This window comes from Bombyx mori, chromosome 24 (assembly GCF_030269925.1).
Source record: "Bombyx mori chromosome 24, ASM3026992v2".
NCBI lineage: Eukaryota > Metazoa > Arthropoda > Insecta > Lepidoptera > Bombycidae > Bombyx > Bombyx mori.
In genome coordinates, this window is record NC_085130.1 from 13,810,550 (window position 1) to 13,825,823 (window position 15,274).

Consider the following 15,274-nt stretch of genomic DNA (forward strand, 5'->3'; position numbering starts at 1 on the left):
AAGGCTGTGAAGGCGCGAATTCAAAGAAATCCCAAACGTAAGCAGAAACTGTTGGCCCTTCAGATGGGGTTAAGCAGAACCACGGTGAAAAGGGTGTTAAATGAAGACTTAGGGCTTCGGGCATATCGAAGAAAAACAGGACATCGTTTGAATGCTCGTCTAATGGACCTGAGGCTGAAGAGAAGCCGCGCTTTGTTGAAGCGGTACGCGGGAAAAAAATATCGGGAAATTCTTTTTTCGGATGAAAAAATTTATACCGTAGAAGAGAGCTACAACAAACAAAATGATAAGGTGGCACACAGTAGTGAAGAAGCGAGCAACCGTATTCCGCGTGTCCAACGAGGTCATTTTCCATCCTCGCTCATGGTATGGTTGGGAGTTTCTTATTGGGGCTTAACAGAGGTACATTTTTGTGAGAAAGGTGTAAAAACGAATGCAGTTGTGTATCAAAATACAGTCCTGACGAACCTTGTGGTACCTGTTTCTCATACCATGTTCAATAACAGGCACTGGGTATTCCAACAAGATTCGGCGCCAGCTCATAGAGCGAAGAGCACACAAGACTGGCTGGCGGCGCGTGAAATCGACTTCATCCGGCACGAAGATTGGCCCTCCTCCAGTCCAGATTTGAATCCGTTAGATTACAAGATATGGCAACACTTGGAGGAAAAGGCGTGCTCAAAGCCTCATCCCAATTTGGAGTCACTCAAGACATCCTTGATTAAGGTAGCCGCCGATATTGACATGGACCTCGTTCGTGCTGCGATAGACGACTGGCCGCGCAGATTGAAGGCCTGTATTCAAAATCACGGAGGTCATTTTGAATAAACTTTGTCATAAGAATCTATGTTTTGTTAAGTTCATTTTGGTATATGAATGGTTACATAATGAATAAACTTGTTTAAATTATTTTACATTAAACATGTGACAGAATTTATGACCTGACTAGGTATATATACAGTCCAAAATCTTAATTCACTTGTTGGCGGCGCTATTGTAATTTTTTTATCATTATCAATTATTATTTGATGATATTTGAAGTAAGTAAAATAAACATTAAGTAAAATAAGCTTTAGATTACCCAGTATTGAAAAATGTTTAGTTATTAGAGCATCACAATGAAAATAGGTGAAGAAACTAATAAAATAACTGACCTCACTAATCTATACTAATATTATAAAGCTAAAGAGTTTGTTTGTTTAAACGCGCTAATCTCAGGGACTACTGGTCCGATTTGAAAAATTCTTTCAGTTTTAGATAGCCCATTTATTGAGGAAGGCTATAGGCTATATAACATAACGGTAAGACCAATACAAGTGGAGCACCAATAAAGAATGTTTCAAAATAGGGATTTAAATAGCTCCTTAACATTCTATAAATCAAAAATATTTTCACTTTCTACGTAAATAAAGTGGGGGGTAAAATTTAACATTATTCCAAAGTAATTATTCCACGCGGACGGAGTCGCGGGCAAAAACTAGTATTAAATAAACAAAATTAGAATACTTAGAAGAGTCTAGTTCTGAACTACAAACCCAAATGATATAGAAGTCACCAAGTTACCAATTTACCAATATACTATATTAACTTTCAAATTTATAAATAACCACACAATAGTTTATTTTTCACAATCACTATCAACATTACATATTCCTCAAGTATCTTCAGATATAAATGAAGCCACTGTACTAAATCTGAAGCTATAGCAGAAAGAACTGCAAAGTCAAGCTTATGCAAGCAAAGTCTTCAAAGGTGAGTAGAAGTGAGAAGCTATAGGCAATAGAATTAACGAATTATCTTTAATTTTAGAATTATTGTAAAGTATATGTATATACAAACAAATAGATTTTACAAATGTACATATATAATTTACTTTTTAATTCCCCTAACAATATAAAGACAATGAATGAAATATTGCATACAAGGTACTTGCATAGTTTCAGAATTATTTAAAAGCATTTTGACAGAGAAAAATACTTGAAAAAGACAAGTAATGTTTTTTTAAACTGATTATTACTAATATAAAAATATGTAATTAAATAAAAAAATTATCAAATAATATTTCAAAAATTAAAATTAATAATAAAATCAGTAAGTAAGAATGCTATCTATTCTTTATAAAATTAGAATTTTTTTTATAGTTTAGATGGGTGGACAAGCTCACAGCCCACCTGGTGTTAAGTGGTTACCGGAGCCCATAGACATCTACAAAGTAAATGCTTTTTTTTTTTTTTTATGATTGAGAGATTACTGGTGGCCCGGAGGCCTTTCCAGCTTCACCAGGACAGTTGGGCGAGCAAAGGCTCAGCCAGGAGGGGTGGGATTTGCTAACAACTGCTCGAGCGCCTCCGAAGACCTAACAACTCAAGAGCAGTTGCTTCGCGAATGAATCTACTACCGGATCGGAATCGCGACCCACTGAGAAGATCCGGCGAGAAACTCAGCGGGCTGATGCATGGGTTAGGCTGCACGTCGACCTCTTTGTCGAGCTCGACGAGTACGGTTACCGGGGTTCCTCAGCATGCTCCTAGTGTTAGAGCTGAAGGTATCTAATGCAAGAGTTATTGGATCTGATGGATCCGTAAGGACGTGTCTAGGGCGACGACGGTGACTTGCTCCTGCGTGATCAGGATTCGGGGAGTAGTCAGCGGCGGCAACGATAAGGCGATTATCATGACGAGTAAATGGTGCCACCCACCTCGATTACATATCTAAATATTAAGCAAACATTATGCTAAATATATATAAAAATGAATTGTTGTTCGTTAGTCTCGCTAAAACTCGAGAACGGCTAGACCGATTTGGCAAAATTTTTTAAATAAAATTATTTGTTTTGTGTTTACAACAAAAAGTACAACACAATTTTACAGAATTTCTCTGCATCAAAATTTATTAACAATTTTACAAATAATCCAGTTTTCAAAAAAAAACAAACTAAGAACAAATAGGGCCAGAGCCAATAAAAAAGTATATTTTTCTCGATTGCCGATCATGACAGCACCACGGGTCAATTAGTGACTGTTTTAAATGTTTTAATATCAAAAATGACTTCGTGGCACGCGTGTCAAAATTATGATCACGTGACCTGTGATCGGCTTGGGTCACGTGACTTCTGACCGGCTTGGGTCGCTCGCTGTTTTTTTTACCGCGTTCAGGTCAAATTCAAATCAAACATACAATAGCAGCATGGTAAATAAACAAGTAAATAAACCGAAAATTTAACCGTAAAAGTTGTTCGTTCGATTAATTAGCAAAACTAAATATTTTTTCGTTAGAAGTTGTGTTGATTTTACTCGCTTGAACATTTTCGAATTACGGGTTATGCAACAACCGACGCTAACTCCCGCCATTAGGCTGCAAACTGCAAAGACGCCTGTCAAAATATCTCAAAATGGTTCTGAGTACGAATTTAGTTCATTTAATATAAATAAAATAATTTGTTTTTATATTGTATTTGTATACGTCTGTTTAGTATCAATACGACGTAAGCAAGATAATATTTATGCCACAAAGGACGTTTCAGATATCATTAAAACTATAAAAAAAAAAAACCAGTACGCAAAAATTCGATTACACGAAGCGGATGGAACATTTATAAGGTACATTTGGCTTCATATCTGTTTATGTAGCGCTATCATACCAATTCGGTTCTCTATATCTTCACTTCTTTTTATAATATCACCAAAAATATTTAACAAAAATTCATATTAAAAGAAAACAACAATCATATTTCATATTTTTAAAAAGGTGTATGTATTCAGGATTTAAATTAGTTCGAATATAAATTAGTTTCTCATTTAATTTAAAGAATACACAATGATAGTTGTATGTAAATACCGCTTTTTGTGAATATGTGTTAAATTAACTTCCTATAGAAATTCTGAAAGATTGAAAAAACATTTAGTTACGTAGTAGTGCATCTTTTATAAAATACATGCATAAATCCTATTCACATTACTACGCTATTAAGAATTCCTAAAACCTAATTTACGTATTGCTCTATTTTCTTAGTTTATTTTAAATTCTGCATGATAATAATGCGTCTTCATTTTTTCAATTCCGTAATATGAAATATTATTAGCAGATTCTGTGAGCTTTTTGCCGCGCGTAGTAGAATGATGGCGATCTTTCGAATGCGACTTGTTGTTGCGAGTCGAACATTGACGAGTGTTCAATGATTGAACACTCGTGTGCCGACCGAGCGCCGCGCTGGTCGTCGCTGTGTTGTCGACCGCGCGCCGCACGTGCTTCAGTCACGGCTCGGAGTTCTGTGAGTCAATTTCATTTATTCATTAACAATAATATTCTTTTATTAAACTCGTTTTGAATGTGTTTCAACTAGAAATGGTGATCTATTTACATTCGGGTGAGTGTTTTAACTTTCTTAATAACTTTTAATATAAAATAATGTATTTGTTAACCATCAAACGACGAATTGAATTTAGTTAAATTTTACGTTTTTTTGATTTCGTTGTTTTTAATTTTGATGGCAATTTTTCGTACGTAAAACATTTTAAAAACGTCATAGACCATAGACATATTAGAAACCAATGATTAAATCTGAAGGATCTATTTCAGTTAGCATCCTTTTGCGATGATGTAGCTTCAGGTTTTTTTTTTGTTTTTTTGAGTGGGCAACATCGTAGTGTGTTTGGATGATGGATGGTCTTGAGTTTATGAGGACAGTCTGAGGTTAAGTGGTTACTGGCGCCTATCTAGAGCTCTTTTCGAACTTACGCTTCAAATCTCAATTCTATTTATTATTAAAGTTGTTGTTTTTTAAACGAGTTTTGATATCTGTGAACCTACGGTGCTCAACTCTGGGGCCGGGTTTGTAATGGTTAGTCACAGAAATGAAATAGACGCGTCCTGCATGACCGCACAGGTTAGTACCATCATCCGACCTGTGTCTGCCACGAAACTGAGCAGCCGTTGTACTATAGAACTTTGATCTCATGTCTCGAGATGGGTAGCACATTTATGTAGCTCACGTCTATGGGTTTCGGCGACCGCTTAGCGCGACGAGGGCCGTGAACTCGTTCACGTAAGCAATAAAAAAGAGGAACCAAATACTAGAAGAAGAACGACGTCTCCGGCTACTGTGTCAATCATTTGAATCGAAGCAAAGATTAACTGTTAGAGCGTAAACCGTCGATAGATCGACTCTCTCATAATGTGTATATATAAAGAACGGAGCGTCGGAATACGGACTATTGCGCAGTTCGGTTATACCATAGGTATTAGATATCAACCTGTACGGACGTGTCTTAGTTTTTATTAAGTTTAATACTATTTAGCTGTGAATTTAGCTTTGTAAATGCTTTTCTTGTATGGTCCTCTATTTTTCTCCAAAAAACTCTTCTTTATAGTCCTTTATTCGTAGTGTTAGGAACATTATATTTATTAACGTGATTTAAACGAACAAACTAAAACATTATTGGGAATAAGTTGCTGATTCTATTTCTACACTAAGAGTATAGTCATGAAACTGTTAGGATAATTTTATTTAAATTGCAGTACTATAAACAGACTTAAAATTAATAACAAAGTATATCGAATTGTAATTAAAATATATTTATTTAGAGCCAATCCTCGTCCCCATTATGTAAATATTATTATTAAATGACTTAAACATTAGTTTCATGACTATAGTGAACTGCTGTTCACTTCGGCTCTGTCAAAAAAACGCGGGACGACCGCACATCAAGATGGCGGATTCGGTCACGGATTGAGAGGAGTCTTGTTTTGCAGAATCAGGACGATTTTATGCAATTTATGTATTTTATGTAAAGCGAAGAAGATTTTGTGAGATTGGACCAGTAAAAGGAAGTATAATTAAAGAGTGAATTTTTCGGCGAAAGCCAAAAGCAAGGTCTTTGTTATTGAACAAGTAACTCTGAATGCCAGTATATTTCATCAGTTTTTTCTGCTTACAGTCCACGGTTTGATCGTACATTAATAATATAAACAGAAAAATAATAATTTATTGACTATTTTAACTAGTGTCTCTGGAACGTTTGCACTTGGCATCTCGCTTCGCTTTTTTTTAATCCTACCTATGCTGATAGCCTTGAGAGGCTATTTCAGCTTCACCCTAACGTTTGTAGGTGAGCTCACGGGGCTCAAACCGGAGAGATGCTAACACTGACCCTAGCAAGAGCAGTGCTTCGCATAATCTACCACCGGATCGAAAACGCGACCCACTGAGAAGATCCGGCGAGAAACTCAGTGGGCTGTGTCTATGGGTTAATTCGCTCGTCGAGTCCTTCGTCGTAAGCGACGGGTTCGACGAGGACGGTGACCGGTGCTTGTGATACCTAAAAGCACCGTTAATGGATCGAATCTCGCTTCGCAGATTTCTTTCGGTACTCTTCAAAGGAGCCTTCAAACAATAATATACATACCTACATAAAATATATTGTTAGGCTCAAAATGTAAATTCGACAGTTGTTATTTATAAAACACGTGTCGAGTACTCAAAAAAGGCCGAATAGAGACAAACAATGCATGCGAATATTTTCGGCACTTTTCAAACGATTCCTCAAACAAACATAATACCTATGTATTGTTTGGTTGGTTAAATTGTAAATGCGGCTGTTTCGAACACGTGTCATTCATTTTAAAAAGAACAAAACAATTAATGAAGATAAATTTTTTTCGGCATTTTTCAAACAACATCACAACAAAACAAAATCTAAATTGAAATTGTTTCAACATGTCGCACTTTTGGAATTGAAGTGGCATTGTTTAAAATTCTTGTTTTTTTTTGTAAACGCCAAAAATGTAATTGAAAAATTGTAATTTCTTCGGTTTCGATTGTAATACTTTAAGCTGTAAATCGCATACCTACATTAAAGTTTAAAGTACGCGTTTGGTTTAAAAGAGACTGAACGTATACGCCCTTTTTTAGATTTAAATTTTATTTTTAATTTTATAAATTGACTTAATGAAGACCTACACGTTTATAAAATTAATTTTCTTAAAATTTTGTAGTTCACCCATTTTAGTTCTAACGGTGCGATATATTCTATTTCTGAGAATTGTGCTCGTGAAAACATGAATATGTTCAGCTCATACTTCGGGAGGAGTCGATGGAAACTGTTAAAATCACTCTGCAGTATCATGGGAACAGTTAAGGAGAAAGAGAAGCAGTACTGCACTGAAAACTCTCAAGGATCAATGGAATTTTCGCGAGTGCATCTACTACTGGATCGGAATCGTACTGGCTACAAGTAGCGTCTGAAAGCGCTGCGAATGGGTCAGGTTGATTCGTCAGATCGTGTCTAGGAGGTCAACGGTGGTTGGTTCTGGCATGACCATATGAACCTGGGTGTAGATTATGTCTCCTGACGGATCGAAGACCAAGATCGTCCTGAAAATCGGCATTCATCACTTCAACTCACAAAGAAGGAGCAGTTTACTCAGTTTTCAGATCACGGCATATCTTGGTATGAATACTGAAGGTCATCCAGGTGAGTCTCGGATTTATACTTGATTTTCTTTTCCCGGACTGATTGGCTGAAGATGGATTAGATCGGTCATAACGCATCTAATAAATTGGCTTCAAGTAAATTGTCGATTTGAAATAAAAAAAAAAAAAAATGTTTTTTTGTTCGAGTCGCTCGGCTTTTGCACATCTCGACAGTACCGCTAATTAAGAAGTATAGTGGCGTTCACGGGAACTAATTCATTTTGAACAAGTAAATTAGTTTAAAGTTTTATTTAGTACAACGAAAAAGCAATGAATTACGAAAAAAAAACTAACGTGGTGTATTTTAAGATTGTTTTAATAGGGATAACGAGCAATACCGTCCAGTTTTTTTGTGTGTGAATTAGCGGTAAGTATAAAGGTACCTAGTAGGTACCTACGTGAGGTTATGCGAAGTGAAGCTCGTGAATGATTTGTATTGTATTGTGTAAGCTAACTTTATATTAAATATTCATGTTTATAGTCTCGTTTTAGTACAAAATCGCATATACAGTGTGGAACGTGCCAATTGAGCAACGCTGTTAAGAGTCTCGCCGAACAAAAATTGAAGAAACCGTGGAATTAAAATCTTTCGATTAACGAAGAACGAACTGTGTGCTGGGTAACTGTTTTTAGTCATTTGTCTTTGTCCAACTCGCATTTGAGCTTCTAGTCATAGTCCAGTTCGAACATATAAAGATTCTGTCGATAAATGTCAATATTTTGTTTGTTAAGGAACTGTCAGTTCAGACGAAGCCGCGCTGTGATTTTAGACAGCGCCATCTGTTGGTTCAATTTGCAAACTCGAAACTGGCTTAACTTTGATTGTAAAATAATAATATCAAGTTTGTTGAAATTAAAATAATAATAGGAATGTACTTTCGTGTGTAGTATAGAAAAAATAATTTGGGAGTTGGCGTTTGTTGTTGTCGAAACAATAGTTTCGACTTGTTTGTAAAATCGAATGACTAAAATATTATTATTGTTAAATTTCAGAATTTGAAAAGGAGGAAGCCTCAAAAGTACCTAATGTCAAGTAAGTTTATTTAAATAATTCGTCATAGTCGGTTACTCTTGGCAGAGCAGTCGTGGTCATGTGGAACTCTTGTTTATTAAAGTAAGTACCTTTGTATTTTATTTTATTTTATTGCCCTTGTAGACAGACGAGCATAAGGCCCACCTGATGGTGAGTGGTTACCGTCGCCCATGGACTTCAGCAATGCCAGGGGCAGAGCCAAGCCGTTACCTACCGCAAGCTATTATAACATATTTTATGCAGTTTTCTTAACATTATTAGTATTAACTTGAAATACCTATTTATTATTATCATTTAAACTCGAAATACTCTGAAAATAAATGTGTTCATAAAACTGACGCGTAGTGCCATCTATGCAATTTAATGCAGCATAGCTCTAATTTGAGATCGAGTTTGGACCATTATTGTTTTGTATTATATTTAACTAGATGGCGCTGTTGCGAAATTGAAACTTGTGGTTTGTAGTTCGATTAAATTCCTATTTTTACCGCTAGAGGGCGCTGTTCCAACAAATTTGAATTTTTTACGCTATCGAGTAGTTAAAAATCTCGCATTAAGCACACCGATTGCGATATATTAAAAATGCCGGTCAAGAGACTGGACGACAGATTACGACTAATGATGTGGTCACTTAAAAATGGCAATTAATCAGAATAATCAAATTATTGATTTGTTGTTTTCAGCTTGGCAATCAAGAAGGAAGATGCTCACGCTGCAATACTGCTTGTACGCTGCAATTATGCAATACTGGACTTTAAAGTAATGGTAAAAAAATATTATACCTTTGAAGACAGACTTGCATACGGCCTACCCAATGATGAGTGGTAACCGTCACTCTTGGGATCGTCCCGTTTGAAGAAGGACATGTCACTTTCAAAACTTTGAAAGAGAATAAAGTTATTATTTGATTCATATAACCGCGGTACTCATTCGTTGAATCGTAATAAATTTATCTTCAAATTTCCTCGAAAATAAACTCCGACCAGTCAACAGACATGTTAAGCGCAGCTCATTATTGCATTAAAAGAAGCGCCTTACATTTTTATAATAGCAATGCGTATAACCAAATCAAACTAGAACATGATTCCATCAGGCGATTTTACAATTCGTACACAATTAATTCGGAACAAAATTTATTTATATCAGGATAATCTGATATTAATGTAATCATAAACTGGACGGGTAGGTACCACACACCACCAGCCTGCCTATTTCTGCCGTGAAGCAGTAATGCGTTTCGGTTTGAGGGCTCGAACAGCGGTTGTAGATTTAGAACTCATGTTTCGAGATGGGCAGCGGCATTAACTTGGCTGATGTCTATGGGCTCCTCTGACCGTTACCTACTATCTATTTAATTAAATACAATTGGGTTGTATGTTTATCATCAAGCAATATTTCCTTCTGGTTCAGCCGTCTTGTCTATAATTTCAGATTCGTGCCATACACACGCCGCAATGTACGTCGCGTCTGCACGGAGCCGGCAACGAATCTCCACAAACGAAATTACGTGATGTTAACAGAAACATGTTAGATATTCTGTTTATACATATATATGAGCGAGCTGTTACCCGCGGCTTCGCCAGCCTGAATCAAGGTAATGTGCGTTTTGGTGCGGGCTGTATGGGCCGGTTGCCTGTGATAAAGAAAACCTGTGCTTTGTACTACAGTACGGTTTATTTGTATGTTTATACGCTTGATATGATTATTAATATGATAAACTCGTCCGCTTGCGGTGAAGAGTAAAAAAGGGGCAGAGTGACATCAACAATGTTGCCAGTCGTATAATTTTATTTTCCTTACTAAGATGTTGGAGTTGCCAACAATGTGTCAATTGGTTTTAATATAAACTATAGCGTTAGCCTATTTCATTCATTAGACTTTTTAAGATAGAAAATGAGCGGCTAGCCTTTAATTGTCGTTCTGTGATTTTGTGTTTTGCTTTTCTTTCTAAAATAAAAGTCGAACTTTGTAGAGACACGCGTTACACACTTTTTTAATCCGTCTTCTGTAGCTACAACAATAGAGCGTACACGTTGCCAATCTCGTGCTCATAAAAAAAAGAAGCTTTTCTATTAGTAGTGTTGCCAACATTAAACCGAACAAACAAGACCAATAAACGCGGTGTCATGTTGCGACCTCAACTAACGTTCATTCGTTCTCAATTTCAGAATCACCTCGCTCAGCTCTAGCGCCGCGTCTACGGAGGCCGAGGGGAATCTAAAATAAACGGTAAAGTAATTAATAAATAACTATTATACCTTGTGGAGAGTATTAAGCGGTAGGCAGAAGTCAGTCTATGGGCGACGGTAACCACTCACCATCAGGTGGGGGCCGTATGCTCGTCTGCCTACAAAGGCACAAAGATTCTCATCATTAACGCCCTCGCAACTGGTGTACTCATATAAATACAGTCAAAATCTGTTATAACGACATCGAAGGGACTGCTCATATTCAGTCGTAAAAACCGATAGTCGTAACAACCGGTGATGCTTAATGTGTATCGTGCAAGTACAAACAAATCGATAGGGAATTATTGGAAAAATATATTTACATAATACGCGATTTTTCTTCAATATTAATTTGTTTTCTTTATCTTTGCGAGATTTTGAAAGTTGCACGAATAACTCCACAAAGTTTTGGTGCGTCTTGTGTATAGATAAGTAACAAACTAACTGAAGAAATACGAAGAAGTGGGCTTTGACTACCGCATGCGCGTGTTTTGTTTCTAAGAATTAGAAAAGACCCTACACTAAACTAAATCCTATTGTTTTCTTTCCTGATTTTAAAAGCCATTGAAGACAAATGTGGATACCTATTCAAATTGTTTACAATACAGCTTAGCCGGTCGTTCTAACAGATCTAATTCTCCGAAATATTAGTTAAATGTGGTCGTTTTATGAGGTATGTCGTTATAAGCAATGTCGTATAAAGCAATATTTTTAATAAGGCGGTCATATGGCATTCAGCCGGGACCTTTGTTCTTGGTTATTATAACCGGCATGTTGTATTAAACGACGTCGCAGTAAACGGTTTTGACTGTATTAGCTTATCCATTAAGTACATGTAATTTCTATATGGATACCAAGTTTCAAGTCAATCGGATGCATGGTTCAGTAGTTATAACGGACCATCCATAAAAAACACTAGATTTATATATTAGTATAGATTTACAAGTGTTAAGAGATGCTTTCGTCGAATTGAATATTCAAGTGCAAAAACTGCATCCGACGCGCGTATCTGTGATTAGTGGTTACGTCGTTTGACTAGTGTTGAGACATCTGAGTGGTGGTAGGACATCTGAGTGGTGGTAGGACATCTGAGTGGTGGTAGGACATCTGAGTGGCGGTAGGACATCTGAGTGGCGGTAGGGTTTTCGAAAGGTGGCCAAGCCTGTGTACTATAGAACCGAGACTAAGAATTCGCATCCCTCAAGGTGGGGGGCGGCTTTAACATTGTCGATGGCTGCGGCATTTGACAATATAATCTTATAAACAAGTCGATTTACTATAATCTTCCACGTTCATCCCACGGAGCGAGTTTAGTTTTTTTTTTTTTAATACTTAAAGTCCAGGGGCTCCCCTTTTATTATGATATTTTCTTCGCATTTAATAAATTTTGGTCATTAATAAATTTTTATACGCAAGACTGCTTCAGCGGCAGGGCGGCTTGCCTGATGTTCTACTAATCCTTAAACCAATCACGTCCGATATTAACAGCGTACTATATAGAGTATAATAATAATAATAATCTCAACCAATCACAGGCCGCGTCGTTACTCCGACGATAATTTTGGCGCGTTTTTTTTTCTTTTGATGATTTCCTGTTAATAAATGCTTCTAATCGAATTATATAAATATATATTTACGTAATTAACGCAACTCACGTATTATTCTCGTTAATTTAGCATTAGCATCTAAAACAATGTTTTACAACAACAAAAAAAATTTAAGACGGATCGGATACACGGGATTATTTTCGATTAACCGAGACATATTAATTTAGTGAAATTACGGCATTATAAAGGAAAAAAACAACAATACTATGCACTAAATGACTATTGTTTATTGTTAAAACACTATACCGAGAAACTGTACTCATAATGCGGACCAATCGAATCGGAGCATTATCACGCGATAAGCGCTGCACGTTGATTGGTCAGAATGACGGATCCTATCAAGGCTATAAAAGTAAGCCTCCCGTAAATACCTTTAATTATCTAAACGTCGGAGTCGGAGTCGGGAGTCGGGCAGTCGGGCGGGGTCCGGCGGCCGGTAATCGGTGTAATTAATAGCAAACAAATAAGAAAGAAACAAGAAGACAAGCATAATATTAATAATAATAATCATCATAGTAGCAGTATGAAACGAAACGAAACGAAACGAATAGAAAATAGAATAGAATAGTATGAAGAACAAATAATTTGTATGAATAGAAAGCACGTGTGAAATTGTGTGTGTGTGCGTTAAAGCAATACTAAAAATAATGAATAATGAAACAAATTAACGAAAAAATAATAATAATATATAGGTACTATTATGTATAATCGAATAGAATTACCCTCTACGTAGTATATGATATATATCTATTTATTTATTTATTTATTTATTTATTTATTTATTTATTTATTTATTTATTTATTAGGTGTAATATAGTAATTGATTGAAATAATTGTTAGCCCTGAAAAGGGCTGTTGTATATCGATGCGTGCCGTGTGTAATCTTCGCGTCTTCATCGTCGTCGTCGTCGTCGAACGTCGATCGAGTTAGACACAAACATACATTATTTATTATAAGATGATGATGATTAGGTGACTGGCACACACACACATGGTTGGTTCGTTTTAATATATTTGTATGTATTTTTAAATCATTGTGTGCTGCTGCTGTTGTACCCAATGAATCACTTCTTCGAAGCGGCGGACGCTTTTTTGGCCGAAGGTTTCGTTTTAGGCGTCGAGGCGGTGGCCTTTTTCGGTTTAGGCGCTTTCGGTTTCTTTGTTGGTGGTTTAGCTGTTTTCTTAGCTTTCGGCGCGCTCTTGGCGGCCGCAGCTTTAGCGCTCGCTCCAGACTTCCTAGCAGCGGCGGCGGGCTTCTTTTTCGCGGCGGCGGCAGCTCTTTTCTCCTTTACCGAAACTGCGGCGGTTGCGGCAACCGAAGATTTACCTTTCGACGGCGATGAAGCTGACGCTGCAGCCGCTTTCTTTCCGGCCCTGCCGGCAGCCGCCCCCGAAGAAGTCGAAGCGGCACCACCGGCGCCGGCCCCTCCCTTCTTGTTGCTGCTGCCGCCTTTAGACGCTGCCGAAGCGGAAGCGGACGAAGCGTTGCCCTTTGCTGCCCTTACGGAACTGCCACCGGACGCACCACCAGATCCGGAACCGGGTTTCTTCGAAGCGGAGGTCTTCGATTCCAGTTTAAAAGATCCGGAAGCTCCCTTGCCTTTAGTCTGTATTAGAGTACCGGATTCGACGGCGTTCTTCAGATACTTTCTTATGAACGGTGCTAATTTTTCAGCATCCACCTTGTACTGGGCCGCTATGTATTTCTTGATTGCTTGTAAAGATGAGCCGCTGCGCTCCTTGAGTTCGGCAATAGCGCTGTTCACCATTTCCGACGTCTTCGGATGGCTCGGTTTGGCTTTAGGTTTCTTAGCGCCCGCGGAAGCACCACCACTCGCGGATGTTTTTGGTTTTTTGACGGGTGTAGCCGGAGCTGGAGTTTCAGTCGCAACAGCGGTATCTGCCATCGTTGATGATTATATTATTATTGTTGTTGTACACGCACACACAAAAACACAAGAGATTCCAATATTATTATTAAGCACAGGCAGAATAATGAATCGGAAAAATGAAAATGTTTACACCTTACAGATGTCGCCACGATCGGTTAGTTTTGAACCCGCGCCGATCTGTTACCGTAACGAGAACACTAAAAACGCGATACGTTTTCGTGTACCAATTCTTGAAACTTTTCACTAACACATCTCACGTCTTTTGTATTTTTTTCGATATTATTAAAGACACGTAATTATTCTATCGAATTTAGATTAAACTACACGAATCCTTGAATCTACTGATGTACGATTCTTTATGATCCGATCGTATTATAAAATAATATTAAACTTTTAACAACGCTATCTCGTCGATTGCACAGGTAGTGTTAACTTTATTATGATATTTTACATATAAAACGAATAATAATTATATATTTAATGAATAATATATAACCCTCTTCGTATACTTTTAAGGTTGAACTTATTTTTTTATGAAATATAAAAGTTTTCATAGGTTAAAATGATGATCAATCGAGAGGTACGTAAAACAGATTCAAACTTTCAAGTTTCGGAACGCGCGAGCGGAATGTTCTATTCTGGTTGCTTGTAAAGTTTTTTTTTTTTTTCTTTTTCTTTTAACATTTTTTTTTTAAATATATATATATTAAGTACCTATGTACAATGAGATTTCACGCTATCAATATAAATCAACAATTATAATGATAATAATAAAAATGTTGTACATACCTATACTGTCTTAAATACGCTTTTACGTGGTGCTAAAAGGACTAGAAATAAACGAAAATTTTTGCACGCGACGACTGCACTATACTAAAGTTTTAAATTAAAACTAGTTATATATCTTACTATAATAATATAAAATAATAAATAATGATTTGTACTATTAGGTCGGACACGTACCTGTACTAATTGCATCCATGTGAGTTTTCTTCTGTTTGAAACTAATATAGTCAAGTAAAAGAATAAATAAAGTAAAAAGA

At 36.8% G+C, this 15,274-nt stretch overlaps 1 protein-coding gene and 1 long non-coding RNA gene across 3 annotated transcripts; one reads left to right on the plus strand and one right to left on the minus strand.

The window, feature by feature from the left end:
• Positions 1-4,120: 4,120 nt before the first annotated feature.
• On the plus strand, positions 4,121-10,735 carry LOC134201214 (uncharacterized). Of its 2 annotated transcripts, none has more exons than XR_009976410.1 (5): positions 4,121-8,090; positions 8,465-8,504; positions 9,188-9,269; positions 9,936-10,030; positions 10,673-10,735. It is a non-coding gene; the product is annotated as an uncharacterized LOC134201214 (long non-coding RNA). The 2 variants fall into 2 exon arrangements; XR_009976409.1 differs by having other exon boundaries at positions 9,936-10,098; positions 10,673-10,733.
• Positions 10,736-13,172: 2,437 nt separating this feature from the next.
• LOC134201307 (histone H1-like) lies at positions 13,173-15,221 on the minus strand. Its single transcript, XM_062675824.1, has one exon. The coding sequence runs from the start codon at positions 14,244-14,246 to the stop codon at positions 13,404-13,406; it is 843 nt and encodes a 280-aa protein (XP_062531808.1). The 5' UTR covers positions 14,247-15,221; the 3' UTR covers positions 13,173-13,403.
• Positions 15,222-15,274: the final 53 nt, after the last annotated feature.

Bases quoted from the DNA above. Each gene is read 5' to 3' on its own strand.
- LOC134201307 (XM_062675824.1), bottom strand. From the start codon at position 14,246: ATGGCAGATACCGCTGTTGCGACTGAAACTCCAGCTCCGGCTACACCC.